Source organism: Podarcis gaigeae, assembly GCF_964106915.1.
Source record: "Podarcis gaigeae genome assembly, chromosome: 11".
In the NCBI taxonomy this organism is placed as follows: Eukaryota; Metazoa; Chordata; class Lepidosauria; order Squamata; family Lacertidae; genus Podarcis; species Podarcis gaigeae.
In genome coordinates, this window is record NC_139687.1 from 25,714,102 (window position 1) to 25,739,744 (window position 25,643).

At 42.9% G+C, this 25,643-nt stretch overlaps 1 protein-coding gene across 1 annotated transcript in view; it reads left to right on the top strand.

The window, feature by feature from the left end:
- The window catches only part of LOC310826889 (uncharacterized protein), a 41,665-nt gene extending 16,505 nt beyond the window's left edge, over positions 1-25,160 (top strand). Inside the window, exons 4-12 of the mRNA XM_083702189.1 lie at positions 123-290; positions 548-649; positions 3,719-3,829; positions 7,064-7,242; positions 17,841-17,998; positions 19,038-19,080; positions 22,268-22,454; positions 23,098-23,233; positions 24,896-25,160. Of these exons, the coding sequence (XP_083558315.1) occupies positions 123-290; positions 548-649; positions 3,719-3,829; positions 7,064-7,242; positions 17,841-17,998; positions 19,038-19,080; positions 22,268-22,454; positions 23,098-23,233; positions 24,896-24,995 (1,184 nt within the window). The 3' untranslated portion in view covers positions 24,996-25,160. The remainder of the gene's footprint in view (positions 1-122; positions 291-547; positions 650-3,718; positions 3,830-7,063; positions 7,243-17,840; positions 17,999-19,037; positions 19,081-22,267; positions 22,455-23,097; positions 23,234-24,895) is intronic.
- Positions 25,161-25,643: the final 483 nt, after the last annotated feature.

Here is a 25,643-nt window from a genome sequence, read left to right on the forward strand (position 1 = left end):
TGATGGAACAATTGCCATAGCACTACACTGAATTCCTCCCTAAATCTTTGCTGTAAAAGAATAATAATAAGAAAGATTCTGGGATAGGGAAACAAATTTATTCTCTTATTGTCACTTTCCAGTAAACTCGGAGGATGGCCGTTCAGTGGATCTAGGTCTGCGTGGTGAAAGTGAAGAGAGAGGTTTCTACACTGAGATCTTCCACTCAATGTCTTGGGTGTTCAGAGGGGATGACGCCAGTCCGGATAACAGCCCCAGGTGTCTTAGCAAAAGGCCCAGACCCGTAGCAGGTAACACCTATGGCTTTATTTGTATGTGCCTGGTTCCATTCTTCAGATCTACAAATGTACATTGTGTATACCTTTTATTTTCTTTTTTTTACAAATTACCAGTTTAAACAGAGAGTCTCACCTGTAGCCAGTGCTCTTTGCAATTCAAGATAACAAAAAAGCACCTGCCTCTGAGGGAGGGAGGGGCGTTTTCCAGCTATATTAGAAATACACGACGTCAGGTGTTTTATTTCTCTCTCTTTTTTGTCTTGTTTTAGTTCGTGAACGAACTGTAAGAATTGCTAAAGGAACAGGCGATTACCCCTGGGGATTCCGAATCCAATTCTCGAAGCCCATCCTTGTAACTGAAGTGGACACCAGTAAGTGATACCCACAAAGCTCATTTTCCTTATGAGCAGATCCTAAGTGACTTGCATGGCAGAGTGCTTAAAAAGAAGCTCAGAGCACCACTGAATTTATGATGACAAAGAGCCTCAGGGCAAACCGCTAGCTGGCAGCTCAACAAGTCTCCTGTGTTCTTTTTATTATTGTTGCTCTGAAGTTGATTTTCTCTGCAATATAGATAGCGACATAAAAGTATCATTCTGCATTATACCCGTACTTAATTTTATAGTCCTCCTGCAGATGGATTAGGGGTTGCTTTTGCGAATGACGTTGGCTGTTATACTGAAAATGATAAGAGGAGGAACAGATGCCCATTTATGTGCCATTTACTTATTGATAAATGATCTTCCCTGACTGACTTTTCATTTAATGAAACTAAAAGGGTCAGGCATAGCCTGGGGCAATTTCCCCTCCCAACCATATATCTCTGCTAAGGAGAGGTGATGATCATGACAAAAAAGGTCAGTGATCCATATAAAGCAAGAAACTATTTGGCGGTTAAAAAATCATACAGGCTTTTTCTTCTCTTTCTGAATTTTTAACAAGATCAGCTCCCTGCATCTGACTTGCTCCTGTAATAGCTAAATAGGATTCCTATATAGGCAGTGCTTTTTTTCTGGGAGGACGCAGTGGTATGCATACCCCTAAACATTTTGTGAATCTAAGTTTGGCCTCATTAAGGGACAGTATTTCAATATGAGTAGGAAAATGAGAGAACCCCTAAACATTTTTTTTAGGAAAAAAAGCACAGCCTATAGGAATTATTTATGATTATAAGCATGAGCCTGCTACTTCACAGATATGTTCCTCTCCTTCGCCTCATGTGACTGACTTTGCCATTTCATGCAAGCCTAGTGTACTATGGCTTGTCTGTACCATAGTTTTGCTCATCGGTGAAATCTGCAAGCAGCTGTTTGCAATCCTAGCATACAGAGAAACTATGGTTTGAAGAAACCATCACTTAACAGATTCAGATGAAGTGGCAAGTTGGTTTGCTACTAGATCAGGAATGGAAGTTTTCAGTTGCCACCCCCACTTGAGAGAAGAAGCTAGCATTTGAAGAGCATGCTTTAGCAGTACATCTGAATGCTATTATAATTTTGAGGGACCGTGCAGCCAGGATGGAGAAGTTGCTGTGTTAGGGCCAACTCCTAATTACATAGTAGCCAACTCCAATCTTCAGCTCCCCCAGTAAAATATTTGAGGAGCCCACCTCTCTCTGAGTTGATGGGCATTGACATTCAAATGGTGTGCATGTACTGCGTCAACTTGGCACCCCTGCCTGATTATGACATTTATCATAATTTTCCTGCTATACTTGGACCAGACTTCCATTCCTTCCTTAAGCCAAATGCTTTCTGAAACATTACGGTATGTTTGGGTCTTGGGAATTTCAGTGACTGAGGTGGATTTTCAGAAGCCATACACGATTCAAGAGTAGAACACAGAGAAGCCTAAAGTAGTTACCATGAAAACTGTTTTGGCCATTTGCTTTCATTTACAAATGGCAAGAGCCAATAATTCTGGAACAAATTCTTACAAAATGGCTTCTTCTGTCCAAAATGAAGCAAATCGAGATCACAAAAAATTGCATCTGAAGTCCTTAAATTGTTGAGCATACTGGAATTGCTTCAGAAATCTCATATCACCTCTCTAGAGTTATCAGTCTGCTGAATAGCAGAATGGTCATAATGTATAATTTATCATTTTGCTTTTTTATGGAAAGAGCAGAAATTCACAGTGGTCTTGTATCTCTCATTCCCTGTTATCCTTCTGATTTCCTTCCCCATTGCTCTAAGACAGGACTCTGGGGTTTATGTTGTAAGACACACTTATTAAATCACAAGGTACTAGTTATGTTAAAAATTTACTTAAGTTAATCAAAGAGGACATTTATGTTTTTTCTTTCTGGGGGGTGGGAAACATGCTTACCTGGTACATTATGACAGTTTAATTATATACTGAAAACGGAAGGTAAAATGATGGTTCTGCTACACATCCTCGTAGGATTCAAATGCACCTACGTTGAACATATTTTCTGCTTATGTAAGTTCTTGTCTATTCCTAGCCTGACTTTATATAAGTCTTCCTATAAAAGTAGTCCATGCAGTTTTCAGCTGCCAAACAATAACCCAAAGGAGGATACCTTAGCACTTTTGAATCAGGCGTGCTTTTCTAGCCTACCAGCAATTGTTTTTCCTTCTAAGTGAATTTATGGCTTCCGTCCTTCTTTGCAATAATGAGGAAGGCACAGCTCAAGAGCAAGAAAAATTCAGGCCTTTGACGCAGATTCTGCTCTGCTGTGTTTTGATCTTAAAATGCCTTTCCTTTGAATGGAACAGTGGGTGGGTGGGAATTCTTGCCTGTACTTCTGGTCTCTATACCAACATTGGATCTATTTCAGTTTGTGACATAGTATGATCTCTTTGTTTTCACTTTTAAGGGAGGAATTCAACATAGCGCTATGGCAATCAGTCCAATATTTTCAGTTTGTCAGGTGGAACAACACTCTCCCCCCATGTTGGGGGAGGCTGTGGCCCCGCGCATGTGTTTTTGAGGAGGCATGACCAGGCACCCCTACAACAGGCTCTGCCATCAGAGCCTGGCTTGTGCCTGGCTGTGGCAACTGCGGAGGGAGGCGACGGAGCATGAGAAAGCTACAGCTTCCTCATCCCTGGCCGCAGTTACGCCCCCAGGTGCATCCTGGGTACTCTTTGTGAGGGGAGCCACCACAGGCTCCCTCCGTGCCCTGTGCCTCAATAACCGTGCCTACGATAACCAAGAATAACTTGAGCATATTCCAGATCTCCTCAACATTGTGCCTTCCTGATGTTTTGGACTACGACTTCTATCGGCCCCAGCCAACATGTGAAAGCTAAACTTTTCTATGTTTGTCAAGTTGCTCCCCACCCAAAAAATGGCTGGAAGGAAAACTGATCCCCCTGACCCCTTTGTGTTGTGTTTATTTATGCGTGAAAGGTGAACTCCTCTTGGCATATTATAAAAATGTCCTGAATAAGGGCCCCTTTCCCCTTCTGTTGCAGACAGCTCAGCAGAAGAAGCAGGCCTCCAGATTGGAGATATTGTGATGGCTGTCAATGGAACGGACGTTAGCAGCATGCCACACTCAGAGGCTGCAAATTTGGCAAGGAAAGGTAATGATACCAATGCAGTTAACTACTTTGTGAGTCGAGGACCCGCCACCCACTTAGGGATAAATAAAACACAAGGTTTTAGGTTAATGGACTAAATAAGGCCACAACTTTATTGGTTGCAGCATGTGAATTGTATTGGCTTAGGCATTGGATCAATAGATCTATACTAGACTCCACCCCACTCAGTGGGAAGTCATTTTGAGAGTTAACAACCAGTGGGAGGAGCTTGTTGAGTCAAATACAACTGGAAGCTTCCCCTGACTTCACGAGGGGTTGTGCGATGGCATCATCATAGCCACAAGCAGGGCATCGGACAGGATCCATGACCGCTGGGTCCCTTTAACAGAATACCCAAAAGGTGAGGGGTAGGTGATGGCCACAACCTGCCCTCCAAAACACCACACATATTCCAATGCCTAACTGCCAATACCTGAAAAGTTGTGATGATTTGCTACGAGGTAGGTGAAAAACCAAGAGGCTGGAGCCAATTAGCAAAACGGATAAAAATTCCTACCAGGCTCTTTGGGCAACGAAGGCAACCAACCAAGGTCCATAGCAATGTCAAAGCGTAGATATGACCTAAAGGGAGCGTGGGCGGGTGATCCATTGAATTTCGGAAGCAAAGTGAGGTCGCAGCACTGCCGCAGCCACTTGAGTGTGGCACTTAACCCCGCCCCAGGCCGATTGGCTGGCTGCAAGGGGCACGGCACGGCAGCTGGGAAGTGGATTCAGGGGGCCGAAACACCCCCCCTGCTGATGCAGGAACCAGCTCCTGCTCACCCTCCCCTCGGGTAGGAGGAGTGGTCTTGCTGAGGTTTTTTTGGTCAGGTTTTTTGAACCAAGATTTGTCAGTTTTTACAAAGCAAAAACCATAAACTTAGATAGTGAAAATAAATAGGAGGCAGCCACCCTTTTTTTTTGCTACAGTGCCCTGTTAATGACACAATATCATAATGTGTCAACATTTCCAGGGGAGAAAAAATGTTGTGGCAGCAACATTATTGGGCATTCTGTCGCTCAACTATAGCTTCATTTCAAAAGTTAAACAGGAAATAAAATAGATACCAGCCCTTGGGCAACATTTTTTAAATAGATTGTACATAACCTAGCAATCCCACCCCCAACACTTGAATTTCAAAGAATTTTTGTGTCCTCCAAGAATGTCCAAGGATTTTTACTCACACACTTGCTCCTGCTCAAAAGTCTGTTGCAAGTATGGACAGGGGAGAAATTAAATTCAGTTCTCATTTAAAAGAAAAACTTTCAAAATCACATAGCCAAAACATAGCCATCTCTTGAAATCCACACTCCTCGAAATTTTGCAACACAGTTTTCCAGCCAAGGAATGTGTTCAAACAGGCATATATTACTAAGGCACGGGGTTCGTGAAAAAAGTGAAAATAACTTATGCATTAGAGTAGGGAAAATTGTTTTGCAGAAATGCATATATTAGGCAAAATCGCATACAAACATGTGCATATTGGGAGAAATTTGCACTAAAATGCTGATAAATTTTCACGAGGCCTAAAAAAATGTCAAAAACTGATGTGGAAATGGGGAGAAAACTGAAGACTGGAAAAATGAGAAGCACAAAATTGACAGGTCTCCCTGTCACTAACTGAAGGTGTATGGGAGCATTTTGTGCAACTATTAATCAATTCCTTGGTTCTGAAACTATTCAGTCCTTGCCTTGCCCAATTTTATCTAGTCACATTTGACTATATAGATTTTTAAAAAACCCACTTTCTAGGAGCCTAACACCCTTCTGTTTGCCAAACTCACTACCAAAGAGCCAGCACTCTTCAGGAGCTACAATCAGACTTTTATCTCCATGAGCTGGAGAGTGACAGGGTTGGTGATGAAGGCAGAGCTTGACATTTTTATTCCTACTCACATGTAGTAGGCTTTACACAAGTTCAGAAGGCCCGAAAAGGACTATTGTGTTATCCAAAATGAAAATGTTTCTGTTGAGAAAATAACTGCTCTGAAAGAAACACACGTGAAGGAGCTTTGGTCAGGCTGTTCTCCTAACTGCAGGTGCAAAATAAACTCTGGCCTAGGGATTATTTTCCTTCATGAGCTATTGCAATAATTGCAAGGGGAAAAGCAGGAGCAAATTAAAGAGAGGCCAGAGAAAACAGATTGACATTTCTGATGTAAGTGTGCTTGAAAGTGCCACAGATTCAATTTTAAAAAAGAAAAAAAATCTTTCAAGAGAGAGCCTACCTATGAATTTTATCACTCAGCTGCATTGGAAAAGCTGACTTTGACAGTAAGGGCAAGTTACTTTGGACATGCAGAGACTGATGGAGCAATAAGGTGACAGTGATCTGAGAGGAAAGCCTTGGTTGGATAAAAGACCCTCATTTTCTCTTTGTGCCAGCTACTAATATTGTTATCTGCTCATAGTATCACTTAAGTCTAGGCCAAAATGTCAGGTGGAAAGAGCACATTTAGCAATATTGCTTTTGGGTCCCATGCCTCAAAGACAGATGGGTCCTGACAGTGGCCTTCAAGCATCAATCTACTATTTATGTCTGGTGTTTCTTCAGGAGGAAAATTCATAGCTGGCTCAATGAACACGTTAGACCTGTCTGTGTATAAGATAACCAACATCCAGGTGCAACTAATACGTTACTTGATGAGGAGAGTGTCTTATACAGGGGAAACAAAATGCCATTTAAATTAATTTTGAATTATTTCCCTGGGATATATTAAAATCAAACCGTACCCTTTAGTGCATGTCAGTTACTTCCACCATATACTGAATTCCACCATGCTATGAATTTGACAGAGATCAATAAAGGTTTAATAATGAAAAATGATTTCACAAGTGACTGACAAATTTACCTTGACACACATACCAAATTCTTTAATTACAGGAGTGCAATTCACACACTTGCGTTGAAGAGAATGGCAGTCATTTACCACATCTATCTCTATTTACTAAGAAGTGTTTTTTAAAAAAAATATTATCAGTCAGGATGCCCCCTCGCAACAACCAGGCCTTAGGCTGATTAACATCCAAACACCCTTGTGAAAACAAGGGGTTATTGGTTAGTTTTCATTTTATTATGTATTTTGTGTTCTCATTTTGTATTTTGTATTGGATGAAAGGCTGTATACAAATTTAGTAAGTAATAATAATATAGAAGAGTTTTTCCCACCTCCCTGCTTCGTAGACTTGGTTTTAATTTACCTTGTAATAGACCACAATATAATCAAATATTTCAGGTCCAGATATCTTGACATTGTTGGTTGGCTCTGATATCAGTCGTTGTCCCAACACCCCTCGCCCGACATGTCGAGGATATCTGCACAAACGAACCCAGTCAGGAATCCTGAAGGGCTGGAGGAAGAGATGGTTTGTGCTAAAGCACGATGGCTGCCTCTACTATTACAAACACAAAAAGGTAAGGCATGTGTATAATTATTTCATTTGTCCATTGAGAAGGCACGCTGGTAGTGGGTCTGTCCAAATTAAGTACAGTTGTACCTTGAAAATCAAACGGAATCTATTCGGGAAGTCCATTCGACTTCCAAAAAGTTCGGAAACCAAGGCACAGCTTCCTATTGGTTTCCAATTGTGCAGGCATGCCGGAAACAATAGCGGAAGTCGCGTCAGATGTTCGGCTTCCAAAAAAGCATTCAAAAACCAGAACACTCACTTCTGGTTTTCAATTGTTCAGGAGCCGGAACATTTGACTCCCAAGGCGTTCTGGAGCTGAGGTACGACTGTAGTGAGCAGGCCCTACCCATAGCTGTCAACCTTCCACTTTTTTTGTGGGAAATTCCCTTATTTCAGCGTCGTTTCCTGCTGCTTCCCCCTGCTATCCTGGATTTTTAGATATCCCTTAAACTGTCCCTGGGACAGGTGAGGCTGCTGATCCCTTGTTTTCAAATCTGAAAGTTGACAGCTATGGCCATACCCTACTCTGTTTTTGAGAGCACTCTCTCTCTCTCTGTTACACACACACACACACACACACACACACACACAACTTGCATTGGACTTCCGGGAGATTGTAATGTTAGTCTACATTTTTGGTTTGTTCCAATTCACCAGACTCTGGAGCAATCTAGTCCAGGCCATACACAAACCTCTAGAGACTAGCTGCTGAGGAGGTTGGGCATATTTTGTCATACCTAATGTGTGTCTTGGTCACCATCCTTTGTGCAAAAAGTACATCTGGAACAAATTGCTCTTGTCAGAGGTTGGAACAGATCAGTTACAAAGGGCTTTCCCCTCCTTGCATCCATCCCTCTGTCTTGTCCCTGCCCACCCCCTTTCTCCTCTCCTCCCTGCCTTCTCTCCCTCTGAGCTCCCACCCCACACATGAAATAGGCCAAGGATCATTTGAAGAAAGCTTGAGGATAGCAGGTCCCCTACCCCTGATTAAAAGGCTCTAATCTCAGAGGGTCAAAATGAATCCTATCTTCAAATAGACATCCGATGAAAATGGAAGGGAATCATCCAAGTCTGAGGCCTGTTCCTCTTCCCTCTTGGCAATCTGGGGAATAAATTTAGAGTACACCCTTATTTTATTTTTAATCTACTGGGTGATTGTATAATTATTGATTGCTTTCCAAACTGGATTTAATTAATCTTGGCTTAAAGCAAGTTACGTTTTGAAGACTGTCGCTAGGAGACACATCTTATTACATAACTTCCCCACTAAATTAAGCAGTAACTGTACAGGTAATGTAGCATAGACATTTACATTCAGTTGTTTTCTGTTTATTTTCTTTATTCATATAAATAATAAACTCAACAATGTTAGAAATTAGATCACATTTCGTGCTGAGAACCCATCTTGTACTGAGTCCCTCGAAGAGCCAGTGTTAATTTCAAACCATATCCAGCAGGTGGAGAACTTTGATCAGAGATCTTTTTGAAAGTACTGGGGAAAGTCAATGTGTGGGTCCTCAAATGAGATTTTAACAGACCTGAGTGCATTTTAGCTCCCTAAACCATCTACTATCATGAAATAAAGGGTCTGTGTAATTGGAAAGAGCTGAAGTGCAGTGGTAGAACATCTGCTTTGTCAATGGTCCAGCATCTTCAGGTTGAGCTGGAAAAGATTATTGTCTGAAACCTTGGACAGCCATTTGCAGATGGACCAGTACTTCTGCTCAGTATATGGCAGCTTCCTATGTTCCAAATTGAATCTGGATTCTTAAGATAGACCCAAAATATTACCTCTTCTGTGTGTGAATGGGTGTGCATATATGTTGACAACATGATCCCACCCCCACCCCCTTTTTGCATACAACGCTAAGTTGTTAACAGGGCGATTGTGTGTCACTTCATCTAAATAGTAAGTTAAATGTTAGGAGCTAACTTCTTCACTTAGTCTAGAAAAGTGGTCTTCAACAGGTGGGTCACGACCCACTTCTGGATTACTACCTGACCTAAGGTGGGTCACAATAACAGCCAGGAGTGTCAGCTTGGCCCCACGTCTGTGGGCACCCAGGGCCATGGGTGCCATGCAGCCTGCATGGCCCTAGCACCAAAATTTGTGGGTGCCCACCCCCTTCATGGGGAATTTTGTGGGTGCTCAGGGCCCCAGGGAGTTGGCAGCTGTGATAACAGCAGTACCACCAGGCAAATATATGGCAAAAAGTTAATAAAAAGTTTGAGAACCCATCATATGGGAAACTTCTGCAGAGGATTGCAGTGCCTGGAGACAGGCAGTCAGGTTGTTTATCCACAGCAGTGGCCAGAGGAGGGATGGCTGCTGGGAGGCTTGCAGAGAGAAGAAATGCCATGGTGCATCCAGACACCTTCATCTGCCCCACCTGCAATGTCTCTCCCATATCACTCTCTACAGCCACAACAGGTGCTGTAACTCTCCAATGGTTTGACTTCACCCCCCAAGGTACATGCTTCTAATGTCTCCTGAGACAGACGGATGCCAACACAACACACAGGTCCTGAGTTTGACAAGGTTGAAGTCAATGCCTCCAAAGGGTGTGAGATATGATCCATCACCTACACAACAACTACTTTATATATGTGGTAGTGCTTAAGGAAACTTGGCAGTTAATCATAGATATGTACAAATGAGGAACTGTGAGGAATGGCTTCCAAACAAACTAAGATTTGGAATAAAACCTTACTCCACTAAAATACTCCATTCCATTCCAACTCCTAACATGCTTTTTTATATCCCCATTGGTCATTCAGCACTTTATGAGTCATCATCAATAGTCCTCATTGGGCAATTTAGGGACTCTACCGTCTTAAGTCCCCCTTCCCCAATATTTAATTTTACTGTTTACTGCTGGGTTCAAATGGGTTATTGAATATTTATTTATTTTATATAAGTTGTTTATTTTAAAGTTATTGTGACTTTTTATATTGGATCAGATTGTTACTATTAACATTTGATGTTTTATTATTATTTTATGTATGTTGGACGCCGCCCAGAGTGGATTGGGACAAGTCCCAACCAGTGGCATAGCGTGGGTTGTCAGCAAGGCAAGTAATTTGCGCCCCCTAACCCGTGGATTTTAGTAGGGGCAGAGAGCTGCGAGTGCGAGCGTGCCCCCCCCCCAGATGTTGCGCCCAGTGCAGCCGGCCCCCCTGCAGCCCCCACGCTACGCCACTGGTCCCAACATCCTCTGTGGGGAAAATGATGCTATCAGCATCTATTTCTGCTGGGGAGAAGGCCATTCCAGTAGCTTCATTTCCAACCAGGGATGCTATGACTCCGAGGCTCTTTTTTGTTGGTTAAGGTTGGTGTGCAAGGAAGTTGGAACATCTGCATCAACTTCATTACTAACAGCTTTTTAAAAAAACAAAAACAAAACTCATCACCTCTCTGTGCTATTCTGATTCCGATATCACACAGTATGAGAATGGAGCAGCAGATGGAAGTCATTTTTAATTTCGTGTTTTATAAGTCTTGCAATCGTTCACATCATTGGGAGCACAAATGATGTTAGTTATAAGAATTGTATAGTTTCATATATTGCTATTGTCTGTTTGTCAATTTATAGTTTGTTTATTTGATTGTATGTTGGTTGGTTGGTTTGCTTTCCAGGGATAATTGTATCTATTTTAAAAACAATAAAGATATATTTAAGAGAGAGAGGGTGGGGAAGGAGCAGCAGCAAATAGTCTCGTTGCTCAAAACTGTATAAGATTTCTCGCTGGCTTACCGGCAGACATTTCCTCCCAAAGGTAGATACATAAAACTCCATTTAAGAACCACACTCTGCATCTCAGTAGGTGCACAAGCTTAGTGCCTTCAGGAAGCCCCAAGGCAAAGAGCTTGTGCAACTGCGTAGCAAAGGACAGCAAGAAAGACAGGGAAAAACCGTGTACTTCCTCACCACAGCAGCGGGTCACTCAGACAATCTAGGTCAACAGAACCTAGTCTTATAAACTATTAATAGATGTTTTAGCCTGATTATCACCAGAGGGCGTTGGTTATCTGAAGATGTGTATTACCTGGGCTATCTTATTATCTCAGTCTATTCTTCTTTAAGCCAGGTAAACCTAATCCCGCAAGTGTGGGTTGTGCGTTCACAAGCAAGCTTCCCATCTGTACATACACGTACGCCACTTGCCAGGTTGACTTCTACATATCCAACTGGCTATTACATACATGGCTCCCCTGGCCAGATCCCAGGGGAATTATTTTATTTTGGGGATCTTGCATTCCACACCAAGCAGATGTTGCCAGCCTTGGGAGAAGAAAAGGAATTAAGGCTTGGAGAGGAATTGGACCCATCCCCTAAATTAATAATTGGTTTGTGTAAGAAAGCCACTTCCAACGTAGAAGGAGGTGGGGTTGCGGGCTTCACCCTCCCACCATGTGCATGGGGGCTGGCTCTCAGCCTCCGTGCGATTGAGGGAATCCCGAATGATCGCATCATCCCCTGGCCAGCCAATCAGCCAGCCATTTAACACAGGGGTGGCCTGGAATCTCCCTCTTTGCTGCTTCCAGCTGCTCCAGTTTCCCACCCTCCCGCCCTTTAAGGTTTTTTCATCTTTGACCTTGCTATGGACCTCGGTTGGTTGCCATTAAGGAGCCTGGTAGGAATTTTTCCACTTGGCAAATTGGCACCAGCCACTTGGTTTTTCGCCTACCTCGTAGCAAATTGTCACAACTTCCTTGGTATTGGCGGTTAGGCATTGGTATTGGTATTGTTATGTAGATGGAAGGGGGGGAAGCGCCATCACCTCCCCCGCATATTGAAGGGTAGTCCGATAAAGGATTCCGGGGGCCGTGGCCCTGTCCGAAGCCTATGGAGGTGAGGGCCTAAGGCATGCCCCCGAGCGGTGACCCCAGGGGAGTTCTTAGTTGATGTGCATCATCAGGACTCCCCCTCCTGGTGGTTAACCCTTCCCGGACTTCAAGCGAACAGGCTGAAGCCAGATAGTCAGTTAGGACCAATGCCTGAGCCTAACTGCTCATCACCTGTAACCAATAAAGTTGTGGCCATATTTAGCCCATTAACCCTAAATATCTGTGTCATGTGTCTTTATTTCCACTGGGGGGAGGCGGGAACTCGCCACACAACTGAGAGCTTCCTAAGTAGCAGTTGTAAAGGAGTTGGCCAGGAGTTGGGCAAGTAAGCCGTCCATGGGCTTTTTAAGCCAGTGATGGGGAACCTGTGGCCTTCCAAATATCATTGGACTCCAGCCTCGAGACCCTTCAATTGCAAGGGATGATGGGAGTTGGAGATCAACAACATATGGTGGGCCAAAGGTTCCACATCTCTCTACTTTAAGCATTATCGCATGGTCTGTTTTGGCCAAGGGGGACAATATAGGGTTGAAGACAATTCAGATAGATAAGCATCAGTACATCATCTAAACTGACACCCTGTAAGTCAGATTGAATATGAACAATTTTGCTTTTGCAACATAGATGCCAAACTCATCATAACATCACTCTATCTCTGCATGGAGCCAGCACAGATTCACTTTCTGGAACAGCTTTGCAAGTAATGGCAGCTGAGAGATACAATATATTCACTGTGATAATTGTCATAGCATTAGCCATAGTCCTTCTATAACACTGTGTCACAATTGACCAGCTTCAGAAAGCATCCAGCACAACTTGTACTCTTAGCAATCTCTCTTGCCTGGAACCCACCAGCCCATTTCAGACATAATGCTAAACCATAGTCGTGAGAAAATACAACCGTGAGCCTTTCCTTATATTATTGCCTTCTTCCTCCCCTTCTTCGGTCCTTCACATGCTTAGAAGAAGGGCAGGAGCAGCACAATGCTCACCCTCCTGTGATCTCCATCCATTGGTATTCAGACAAATACTGATACTGAAGGTAATAAATAGCCATTGTGACTAATGTCCTTACAGAATAATTGAATCAAAGATCTGTACAGTTGGAAGGGATCATGAAGTCTCATCTAGTCCAACCCCCTGCAATGCAGATATCATTTGCCCTGTGTGAGACTCGAACCCATGACCCTGAAATTGGCCTCCTGCTCTACCAACTGAGCTAAAGTTGGACTATAAAAAATAATTTAGGGTATTAATTTTCCCATACACATTTCACCTGTTGTTGCCTCCACCCCCCTATGATTGAACCAAATAACAGTTGCAAGGTGAAAAGAGAGGGAGAAAAAAAAATCTTTAAAATTATCTTAATTTCCAACATTGCATCAAGAGCCCAGTTTATATAAAGTACGTTTTCAGCTCCCTGGGTCTGGGCCTTTCACATTGTCTCACTCCCTGATGGAACATCCAAGCCCGTCTTCTTTCAAGCCCACGTATTCACTGCTAAGTCTAAGTGGTTTATATAAAAGGCTTAACTATAAATAGATTTAGGTCTGAGCTATTCCTCCTAGAAATACAATGTGCATTTGCTCTCCATTCTAACAGAGAGCTTTATCCTCCACAGGCAGAAAGTCGTCCCATTCTTTATAACCAGCCTGCAATCTGATTCCATTTGCAGAGCCTCTGTGAGGCCCATTGTGAGTGGATTGGTTTGCTAATTAAACACTATGGTTCTATCTAGGCTCTAATTCCACAAAAGCTTATGTCACAATAAATCTGTTGGTCTTTTAAGGTGCTGTGACACTCCCTTAGGCGTGCTTTGTGTGTCCTCTTATTAGTCACTGATTAATTTTCTTTGCAGATAGAAAGAGCAATCTACAGGTTGCATGCTAGGGAGTTGCATGACCCTAGATTGGAGTTCCACTCCTGTTTCCAGCACAAAGTGGACTACCCAGGCTAGGCCCCTGTGGGTTGGAAGCTCACTATGTTGTGAGCCACTGTACTGAGGAAATGGTTTGGGTACCACAAAGGAGTGGGGAGTGTAATGGTAAAGGTAAAGGACCCCTGGATGGTTAAGTCCAGTCAAAGGCGACTATGGGGTGTGGCGCTCAACTCACTTTCAGGCTGAGGCAGCCGGCGTTTGTCCACAGACAGCTTTCCAGGTCATGTGGCCAGCATGACCAAACCGCTTCTGGCGCAACGGAACACGGAAGCCAGAGCGCACGGAAACGCCATTTACCTTTCTGCCACAATGGTACCTATTTATCTACTTGCACTAGTGTGCTTTCAAACTGCTGGGACAGCAGCTGGGACAAAGCAACAGGAACTCACCCCGTCGCAGGGATTCAAACCACTGACCTTCTGATCAGCAAGCCCAAGAGGCTCAGTGCATCACCTACGTCCCGTGTGGGGAGTGTAGAAGCAATGTGACTCACACCCTCCCGAGACACACCCCTCACCAACCCTGCCTTGCACCCTGCTTGAGTTTCTTTGCCCTGAACTCTAATAATGGCTCTGGATGGAGGATAGAAGGGGAAGTGTGGTGAATGTTGTCTCTGGACATGCCCACCATTGACATTTAGCCCCCGGGAATGCTACCCAAAAGGGAATGTGACTCTTAGGCTGAAAAAAGTTCCCCCACCCCTCATCTATAACAGAGGCACCGCCTTGGGCCGAAGAATGTGGGGGGCTCAGTGGCCCAGTGTGCATGTGGTGGTGAAAGGAGGTGCATCATTGGTAGGAGGCTTTGCTCTCATGCTCAGGAGGAGCCTGCCTTTGATGCTTTGCCATGCTCCGCTTGGCTAAGGAATATTGAAGGGGACTGGCAACACCTCCGCCCCTAGAGTTGGCACACCTGATCTATAGGAAGCTGTTTGGAGTGGTCATTAGGAGATTCACCTAGCTCTGGTTCTCTGTTACAGCTGAATTGGGTATGGTGGCACCTAAGCTGGTGCCTAAACATGATGGAGGGCTAGATGACGGCCAATAAGCCCAATCCTTAGATGGAAGCTCTGTGGGCAAGTTATTCCTGGCTGTACGCGCCTCTTCTGGACTGGGTTGCAATCTCTCTGAAGGAATAGATGCACAGTCTAGGGCAGCTCCTTGATCCATCTTTGTCCGTGGTGACCTCAGTGGCTAAGAGTCCCATAGCACTGGCTGCTATGCCATTATAGCTTCAGGGAATCATTCATTGGTAACCTTGGGATTGGACTATTGTAACGTGGCACCCTACAACTCCTATCATTCCTGACCATGCTGTCTGGGGCTGATGGGAGCTAGAGTCCCCATCTATGGTCCAAACAGTGTTAGTGATTCTGCATACAAAATGGGGCAGTGGGTCTTATTTGAGATTAATTATGCCACACTAAAAGGATCTGACCTTGTTTATGTAGTCTTAGACAAGCAACAAAATGCTTATGCTTCTCTCTAATGGCTCATTTGCATTTTTGAATATTTTGCAACTCTTGTGTTGCACAGCTGGACTGGGGGAGGCCTGGAATCGATCTGCATTTCTGCTTTTTCTCTGGCCTGATTCCTCCACCTCTGCCATCACCACCACCATAATATATGCAGAGTTTACAACAGATGGTGGATGAGAGCAGACAATATAATGTTGTAATGACTCAGATATGAGAAATCATCATGTCTCAAGTAAAGTAGACCTTGTGCTTTTTTTGAGAGAGAGAGAGCACAGTCCTCTATTTGGTGGGCTGTCCTGTCCAATATTAGGAATCATCAAAGGGGAGCTTGTACAGCAGACTAATAGAGTCTGTGACTGCATAGCACCTGGTCATAGTCTTTGTTGTCATGCTGCTATATAGATTTAATTACAGTTATTATTTCTACATTTATATCTATAGACATAAATTAGCATATGCTTCTTTTTTGCAGATCGGTACCATCTTTTATTGTGTATTTGTGATGCATTTCCTTATTTTTTGCAATACAAGACCTTCGCTGAAATTTAGGGAGGGCCTGCTTTGACAAAATTTGTTTGCTCGTACGATCAACAATCTGGTGTGTAAAGTAGATTGCGCCGAGACTGTTCCTGTTTCAGATGGTAAGATTGTCAGTGATGCTTCCCAACTGTAGTAAGAAAAAAATGAGTGTAGTAAAAATATAGTCCAGTAATTACATGGTTGAAACTGAGTCTAAGAGGTCTGGGGTATAAGTTGGACAGACTCATTGCGTAGGTTTGGCGAGCTACAGTATTTCCTTTCATCAGCCTGTTCCACTGGCTTAGTTCAGGTATAGCACAAAGCCATGGTTTGTTTGAACCCAAGACTGCCCACAAACTGTGGTTGACAAATATTGATTTAGAATTGCAATTGGAACCTGGTTTGAAAAACCACCATTTTACAAGCTGATCTGCACACCACTCTTTGCTGTTGTGCCTGAATTCAAGCACCATTGACCAACCACAGTTAAAGTCATTACTGCGCCACATGAGGTTGCTGTGCCGGGGAGATGGAAATGAACTTATGAAGCTGAGCCTTGAGCAAATGAGAAACAAAAGCTGACAAGTACGGTAGCTTAAGATTGCTGTTTGCCTACTGTGGACATGGAAGCTAAAACCATGGAGTAGGTTCTTTAGTATGCTTAGCGCAAACCATGCGTTCCATTTTGCATTACATCTGAACTGATCCACAGTTTCTTTAGGGAGTGATTTAAACTGGTGTTGGCAGTCAGCACAAAGGTTAGGGTACACAGCATTCCCATTGGGAAATTCTGGGAGTGAGGTTGCATCAGGAAACAAAATGCTTAGTTCATCAAGGGAGGAGCTTAATAGATCACACTTGCAAAGGAAAGTATGACCTAATTTTCACAGCAATTGCTATGTAAGTATATTAGGCATGTAGTGATCACATGCTCTGAGAAGAGTCCTCTCAGAGTTAAAAGCAGAAGAGCACAAAGGTAGTCTTTCCTTTTGCTGCAGGGTTTTACTTTTTCTGAAATATTGAAGTTGGTCAAAATGAAAACCACAGCCGCTGGAAATTAAAGTAGGAAGTGTACAATAGGAAGTGTTGGAGGGTCAGTTCACTGCAAGCAAAGAGCTGGCCTAAGACATTTTGCTGCCTGAGGCAAAGGACCAGATGGTGCAGTCCATGTACAGAAGCCAACTGGACTGGAGGGTGAATCGTACATCGACAGGACAGTGTCCTTCGCCACACTTGAGGGCAGTAAGCTAGCTTGGGAGAAGCCCTGTCCTCCAACACTTTGTTGCCACTGCCCCTCTTCCCCTACTATCTGCTACCTGAGGCAACTACCGCACTGTGCCTAATGATAGGGCCATCTCTGTGAAAGCCCAAAATGATTCCCCTAAAAAAAACCAAAAAACTAAGTCTAGCATCATAGGAAAAGAACAGGACTAGAATGTGATCCTCTTGTAAAACATATCCAAAGCATGCAAGTATTTTCTCTTCTTTTTCTCACATTTGGGGGAGGTTAATGCATATGTTTCCTTCTAAGTAGAGCAAAAGGGATTGGGACAGCTGCAGTGAATCCCCTTGACTTTAAAGAGAAGGCTTGATTATCCTCAGGGTCCCTCCCAACTCTACAATTCTATGATTCTATGGAATCAGCTTCTTTGGGGGAAATCCCATAGTACCTAGCTTTACTATGCAATCTTTGCTTTTTAGATGAGAAGCAATTTGGGGAATTAAAGGGGATGTTTAGCAAAAACACCACCACCATGTCTCTTAAGCCCCCCGCGGCTTTTCTCAAAATCTTTTTCTTTCTTCTTGTCTTCATTTCAGGATGAAGGAAAGTGCAGACCACTAGAAGTCACAAAGTTAGAAGGTGCTGAAATTGGTGTGGACAGTACCCTGGGCAAACCCTTTGTATTTAAGTGCATTCCTCAGACTGGAAACAGGATTTTTTACTTCTGTGCCACATCAAACCAAGAGATGAAGAGGTACACAATCCACTCACTACATTCCTTTCTATGTTTTCTTTCTTCCTAGTTCTGCAAAATGGATTTGCTTATTAAGGTCAATTGCATAAGCAGCAGGCAGTCTCTTACTGCAGGAGAGAAAACATTTGCACTGAGATTTAATTAGGGTTACCACATATACAATTCTCCCCTCCCCCATCAGCATTCTGTTAGTAACTTGCATAATATGTTATTTTATTTTGCATTCCTCTGGTTTTTTGTTGTTCTTTAGCATAATCATTTTAGAAAAGCAGTCCTGGATGGACTAAACCAAAGGCCTCTCTGATACAGCATTTTCCATTTATTTATTGCATTTATATCCAGCCTTTCCTCCATGGGGCTTGAGCTGATGTACATTTCATCCTCACAACAATTCTCTGAGATAGAGGTTAGACTGCGAGTGAGTGACTGGCCCAAGGTCACCCAGCGGCCTTCATGGCCAAGTGAAGATTAGAACCCTGGTCTCCCAGGTCCTAGTCCAACACTCTAACCACTTCGCCACACTGGATCCCTGCTTGTTTCCAAACAGCTTCCTGGGGGAAATCCGCAAGCAGGGTATGAGGTCAACAGCCTTCACTCACTGTGATTTCTCCAGCAACTGTATTCAACCTGCTTTCAAGATTTCCATTTGCGCATTCTCTGCATATTCTATACATACACAATTCCTTCTCCTACTAGGAGACACCAATACTGTTTTGCATATAGGTGGCTATGTGCATATTTGTCCTCTGATAGCAGAAGAAAAGAAGTATGGCAATGGTGGAGACGAAGAACATTTGCAAAATGTTTCTTCATACCAGTATGAGAAATGCTGTGAGGATGTTAGCACCTGTTTTTGTGAGGTATAGACTCCTGCCTGTGTTTGAAATTGGCCCTGCCAATTATTTCATCATACAGGCCTGTGTAAGTGAGTAGCTATCTACCATTTTCCCTAAAGGGCCACAAGGCCCCCGTGCAGGATGTTGCACTATTCCTGTCAAGCAAACCTATTCTCATCTATGGTTTTTTCCCCCCTCCATAGGTGGCTGGAGGCCATGGAGAAAGCTGTGCATCCCGTTCATCAGGTAATCCTTGCCAGAGCCTTTGTTTCTGTTTGTGCAACTCCATTTCTAATTTACAGACTTTACATGCTGAGGGTGATCTTAATTTGTGTATAGGCTCACCAAAGTCTACGAGAGAGTACTTGAAAAGGGATTAAGTCCCCCTTCTGGTCTCTCACATATGCCGATCCTAGGGCACATGCTGAGTGAGTACTTTATCTTCATGGCCCTCAGCTCTTGGCAGTCATTCATGGGGCAGGCAGAACCAACTTCAAGTGTTCTGCATGCTATTTGCAAACCAACAGGTGAGCTGCTGTGTGAAGCTGCCCTGCGCTCTGGGATCTCTCTGTATTTGTTCTTTGTTAGCCATAGCAACAGCTTTGCTAAGCCATTCTTGAAAACAGAAACATTAACTCAGGTGGGGTATCCAGATTTGCAACTCCAAGCAACCCTTAACAAAGGCCCAGAATTCCTCAATAGAAAGAATATGCTTAAGAAGGTCTAAATCAGGGACAAGGAACCTCCAGCCCTCCAGATGCAATCCTCATCACCCCTAACCATGATGGTTCAACATCATCTGAAGGGCTACCCTGGTCTAAATGCTGCCAAAAATACTATATATACAAGAATATTAAAGCAGTCCGAACTATGCAGGATGTAAAAATAAGTCAAACATTGCTAAGACCAGGGGTGAAAGGTTTCTTCAGATAATGTGGTTTTAGACCATTTCAGTCTTTTAGCAATTTTCTACTGCTCGGGAAACCCATTATTTTTATAGATTACTACTTCACTGCTACGCTCTGGTTAAGACATCATTTTGTTTTCTTTTTCATTTCCTTTCACATGAACAGATGCAAATACAATCACATAACAGATCTCATTAGTAATTTTTGCTTACAGTTTATGGTTTCTCCCTTTAAAAAAAATGTAACGGAATAAGCGAATGCTAAATTACAATCTTTAGCCTGACAAGCTACCCAGAGGGTTGTTGTTGTTTTTTAGGCAAAATAACAAGAACTCCCTTTTGCAATGGACAGTGGTTCTCTTTATTGCAAACTCAATGGTGCCACACACACTGAAGCATTGGTGCTATGTCATCCTAATGAGACTGAGAGTAAAGCATCTATTCCGCATATGTGCTGAGCATCCTTTCAGTCCTCTCTTTGCACTTTGCCACTGTACATCCCAGAAGGTTCACTGGCAAGGGATGGCAGGGCATGCACTTAACAGTATTTCCTGAAGTTAGCTCATCTCCTCTGCAGGCTCATCAAGGCTCCAGAGGAAATAATGCAATTTAAAGGGAAATAGATCATCAACATTGTATGGCTTCTCTCCAAGGTCTTCAAATGAGCAAAGACATAGGCTGCTTACCAATTTTGCTGATAAACAAGCACATTTGCTTTAGACCACCGAGGCTCAACTCTTGAGCTTCCATCTGATGTGAAAATGAGGAGAAATGACCTGGTTTGCAGCTTGATCCTTTTCACATAGCCACGCGTTTGTTTGTACATGAGACCGTGGCAACCTGATTTAATTCTCAAGAGTTTTGTTATCGTTTTCAGGCTTGTTCTGCATAACTAGGCATGGATATATGCACACCTTCTACTCTAGGTAGCAGCAGGGGAATTTTGAAAGATGTCAGGAGATAAAAAATCACAATAGATCAAGCAATGGCCTTCATTCAAGCTGTTCTCTAAGTTGTACAAACTTCCAATTTCATATAAATGTCAGTAGGAGCCGTTGTTCAGTATCCTCTGCTGTGTGAGCAGACTTCCACTCATGCAAGGTCATTCTGCTGGTTGATGGGCACCAGTTGGATTGTCCTCTGTTTTTCTAAGAATCTTTAGAATTGTTTGTTTGCACACTCTGCTTCAGACAATGTTTAAGCAACTAGTGAGCTATTTGATTTATTATCTGGACTGAGTAGTTTTTATTAGCCTCGGGAACAAGTACCTCTAGCAAAGCCGTTGTCTGAGTAATACCATCGCAGACAAGAACCACAACTTAATGTAATGCTGCTCAACCCTAACTAGAGATGTTTGCAGTTATATGCTGAGTTGTGTCATGGCAAGGCATTCTGATAAGACTTCATTAGGGACAGCTCAAGAGTTTTGTGGCAACCTCAAGACTAAAAAAACTCATTAAAGGCTAAGCTTCCACAGACTAGGGCAGGGGTGGGGCCTATGTGGCCTTCCAGTTGTGGCAGGGCTACAGCTGCCATCTTTCCTGACCATTAGACATGTTGGCTGCGGCTCATGGGAACTGGAGTCCCACAGTATCTGGACTGCTTGCAGGCTCCCCATCTCTGAATTGGAGTCTGTTCCATCAGATGCAGCATATGCAATATGTCATCATGTATTTGTTTGTGTCACAAGATACTTAATATATTTTGCTACAGCCGACTAACATGACCATTCCATCTAGAAGCTAACTTCAAAGCAAGCTTCAAGCTTTGCAAATGCTAACATCTGAAAATGGCTTCTAATGTTAGATTCCAACTGCATGCCTTTCAGGCCCATATATTAAGATGAATGTCAGTGTAATTAAAGAATGGGTTCATTTCACTGCTTCAAGCATGCATTCTTTATTCTCATCCCCACCAGATGTATTTGGCCAGATACGTTGCTTAGCAAATCGTCATTTGACATATCACATGCTACATTTGAAGGCATGAGACTTGAGAAATGGGCTGATTAATATGAGATCCAAAATCACCGTGAAGCTAATAACCAAAATGAGAAATGAGCATTAAAATGGGCACAGTATGGATTTATAGAATGCTGACAGCAGGAAATCAGAATTTAACAGGCCAGAGTATGTGCCTTATGGATTGTTGACAGATCTGCCCATTTCACAATATAGTGGTACCTCAAGTTAAGAACTTAATTCGTTCTGGAGGACCGTTCTTAACCTGAAACTGTTCTTAAACTGATGTACCACTTTAGCTAATCGGGCCTCCCGCTGCTGCCGCACGATTTCTGTTCTCATCCTGAAGCAAAGTTCTTAACCCGAGGTACTATTTCTGGGTTAGTGGAGTCTGTAACCTGAAGCGTCTGTAACCTGAGGTACCACTGTACAGACTGGACAAATTATAAGATGACATCTTAACTTTCTAAATTCTTGCGGCTTTAAATATGCTTGGACATGTTTGTGTGCATTGAGCTCATTCAACAACAGTAAAAGTGGTCTCTTTACTAACTCCAATGTGCAGAACCACGTCTGGGTAGATGTCACCATGCACAACACAAGCCTTCCACCACTTGCCATCAAAAACCCGGAGTGCCTGGGACTTCTTCACCAATTGGACAAGAACAAGGACATGTGGGTTCAACACTACTGCATTCTGAAAGATGGCTGCTTGTATTTTTATGCCAGCATACGCTCTACACATGCCCTTGGTAGGTGGTCACCTTTCCTCCTCCTTTTTTGAAACCAAGTAGGTTTTCCTCCTATACATAATACAAAAATGCCAATAATGCAAAACAGGAAGCTTTAGTGTGGTGTAACCGTTAGTGGGTTGGACTATGACCTGGGAGACCAGGGTTCAAATCTCCACTCAGCCATGAAGTCGATGGGGTGACCTATGCTTTTCTAGGTCTACTTTCAGTATTCCTTCATTACATTGTTGGAGCTTTGGCCTGCCATTCCAGGGGTTCTGATTCTTACAGTGACTTTTCAAGATACAGCCACTTTATTTCGTTGTGACACTGTGCATGCTCTGCAACACAGAAATATTTGATAAAATGTCAATAAACAGCTGACGAGCAGAGCTAGTGTTCTTGGGAGTCGGTCAAGGAGGTGTAGTACACCTGATGTTATCTGGAGAGCCTTGCTCAGGAAAAGCACCTGATCTGTTAGGTCGCAGGAACCTATGAACCATTTGGCCTCATACTGGCAGTGATTTCCTTTGGGTCTCAAAAGAGACGACTTTCCCAGCCCTGATTCCTTGGTTTCTTCTTCTTTTTGCTGGAGACTCTGGGGCCATCTGTGTGTATAGTGTGTCCTCTACCTTTTGCCTATTGTCCCTCTTTCTTTTTCTAGGTGGGATTTACCTGCAGGGATACACTGTGAGTGAACAGGCCCTTGGTTCCAGGAGGTCCGTGATTGAAGTGAAGCCACCTTCAGAGGAGTTTAAAACTTTCTACTTATGTGCAGAAAGCGTGACCGAAAACAAACGGTAGATGATGTGCTTCTCTTTCCTCTGAAATTGTTTCTCTAGCCCATTTCTACCTGCCTTTTCACCTCCTTTCCGTAGTTGTAGACAATGAGTGAAGTAGAGAGTTTTGAGGCTTCTGAGTAATTGTCTGGGTGGTTGACTACCTTTAAGTAGAACTGAAGTTTTCTATGAACAATTATGGTTCAAATAGGGACATTATTACTGTGTTTCTTTTAAAGATGCATTGAAGTAGAGGTTCAATGGGAAAGCTTGGTGGGAAGGAAACTCAAACACCTCTGGAATAAGAAAAAATGAAAACAAGTACAACTGACACATTAAGGACATATTTATTGTGGCATTTATAAAATGTGCACACAGAGGGGGCACATTTGTTATCTTGTTATTGTGTTATCTCTGTACAAAGCTCAAATATATACAAGATATAAACAGAACAACAGTAACGGAATTTAATGGCATGTTTCTACCTTTGCTATGTTAATTTATCACCTCTAGTAGAAGAGAAACTTGAGTCCTAAACCAATACAGTCAAATCTGCTGATAAATTCTAATTCCACCATTTCACAAGAGAGTCTTCCTTTAAAGCTGTGTGTGTGTGTTGGAGAATGGTGACTTTAAGGCCACATAAGAGAGTAGAAGAAAATGAGTTATTCCTTCTTAAAATCTTAAAATCCTAATGAGACATCCATAGATAGTCAAAGATATCCATACATGACAATTTCATCACAGTAACTGAGGAAACAGCGTCACTGTGGAAGTGATCTATGCTAAGGGGAATGGTCCTTCAAACTTTCGATGCATCACATATAGGGAAGTAAGAATGTATCATTTTCCATTCCCTCCTGTATTCATCACATACAGCATGGTTTCTATTCTACTAGAGTCAGTGGCAGAGCTTCATGCTTCGGCATGGGGGGGTGGGGTAGAGAGCAGGTGGGGGAGGGCTGGCGCACCACCCACAGGGGCATGGCGCCCAGCGTGGGTGGGGGGCAGCCACGATGGCACCCTACCAGGATCGCGCTGCCAGGGGCGGTGCACTCCCCTCACACTCCTCTTCCTCTGCCAGTGACTAGAGTTTGTCTTCCACCAGAAACATTTTCGATGAAATAAAGAGGGGAATAATGTAATGAGAATATAATTTATATGGCAAAATTATGCAACTTACATAATTTACACAGTTAATTACGTAAAGTGCATTGTCATTGTGTTTTCCTCAGAATTTCCCACATCCTTAATCACAGAAAGAACAGGACTTATCCTGTCTTGACTTAAGCCACATTTTGTATATTAATTTCCAGGTCTTGGTACAATTCAGACAATCCAGTTATCTATCACATGTCAAAACATTCAAATCACAATCTCAGCCATTTTATTCTGAATCCCACAATGCTTTCCATGCCTGGCTTAAAACTAGATCAAAGAATAAGGATTTGTAGGAGGCAATGTAGGAGGTTCCCCCCCCCCAAAAAAAACCTGTTGTGTTGAAAACTAGAGCTACCGTCCATTCCTCCTAAATAATTCTTAGTCCCTGCTACTTTTGGCAGTGCACTTGCTGTGATATGATTGTTCATCTGCCATATTGATGCAAGCTCAAGCAGTCTTTAGCTTGCAGTTATCCAAACACCATTCCTTTAGTGACCAGCTCTGCCTATTCCTTTCTTCCAGATGGATCACGGCACTGAAAGCCTCGGTCAGTAAGTGGTTGCCATTAAACCAGGCCATTCAAGACTTCATGAACCGACCATTGGAGGAAACCAAGATGTGAAGGGGAATCTAATACAGTCTTCTGTGCTGGGCTTCAGAACAAGTGTGTACCTGCTACCAGCAAATGATAATTTAGTAACATTTGATCATCACATCTCTCATAACTTACAAGCTGCCCAATTTTGTAAGCAATTAGTAAATAAACAAAAAGCCCTTCGTGTGGATATTCCCCCATTTGTTTTGTGTCTTTTTTTTTTTACTGTACCTACTACGCAGGAGGAGCTACAATTAGACTCATGCAATGTGTTGTTATGATCTTATATTCAGTGTGGAAAACATCATTCTCTAAGGGTTGTGGGGGGGTTGCATGTTTGCTCTTGGGAGTTGTTATCCTGTGCTTTTACACACATTAAACTCAAATATCCCTGAATAATATTTTTCCCATTTTCCTCTGGAGTTTCAAGCACATTTGCAAGCTAATACTAATGGACAACTGCAGTTATAAATAGCAGCATATAATTTGATGTGCAGACATTTCAGTTGACTTAATTATAGGTATCTATTTTCACTATAACACATTGATGATGTTTTTCACAGCAGTGAATTGGTATTTTTCTCCCCAGATGTCCCTCTATGTTCTTGCCAAAATCATAAAAGCATTACCAATGTTATTTTTTTATGGGTTTGGGGGGCGGGGTTGTTTTTTAAA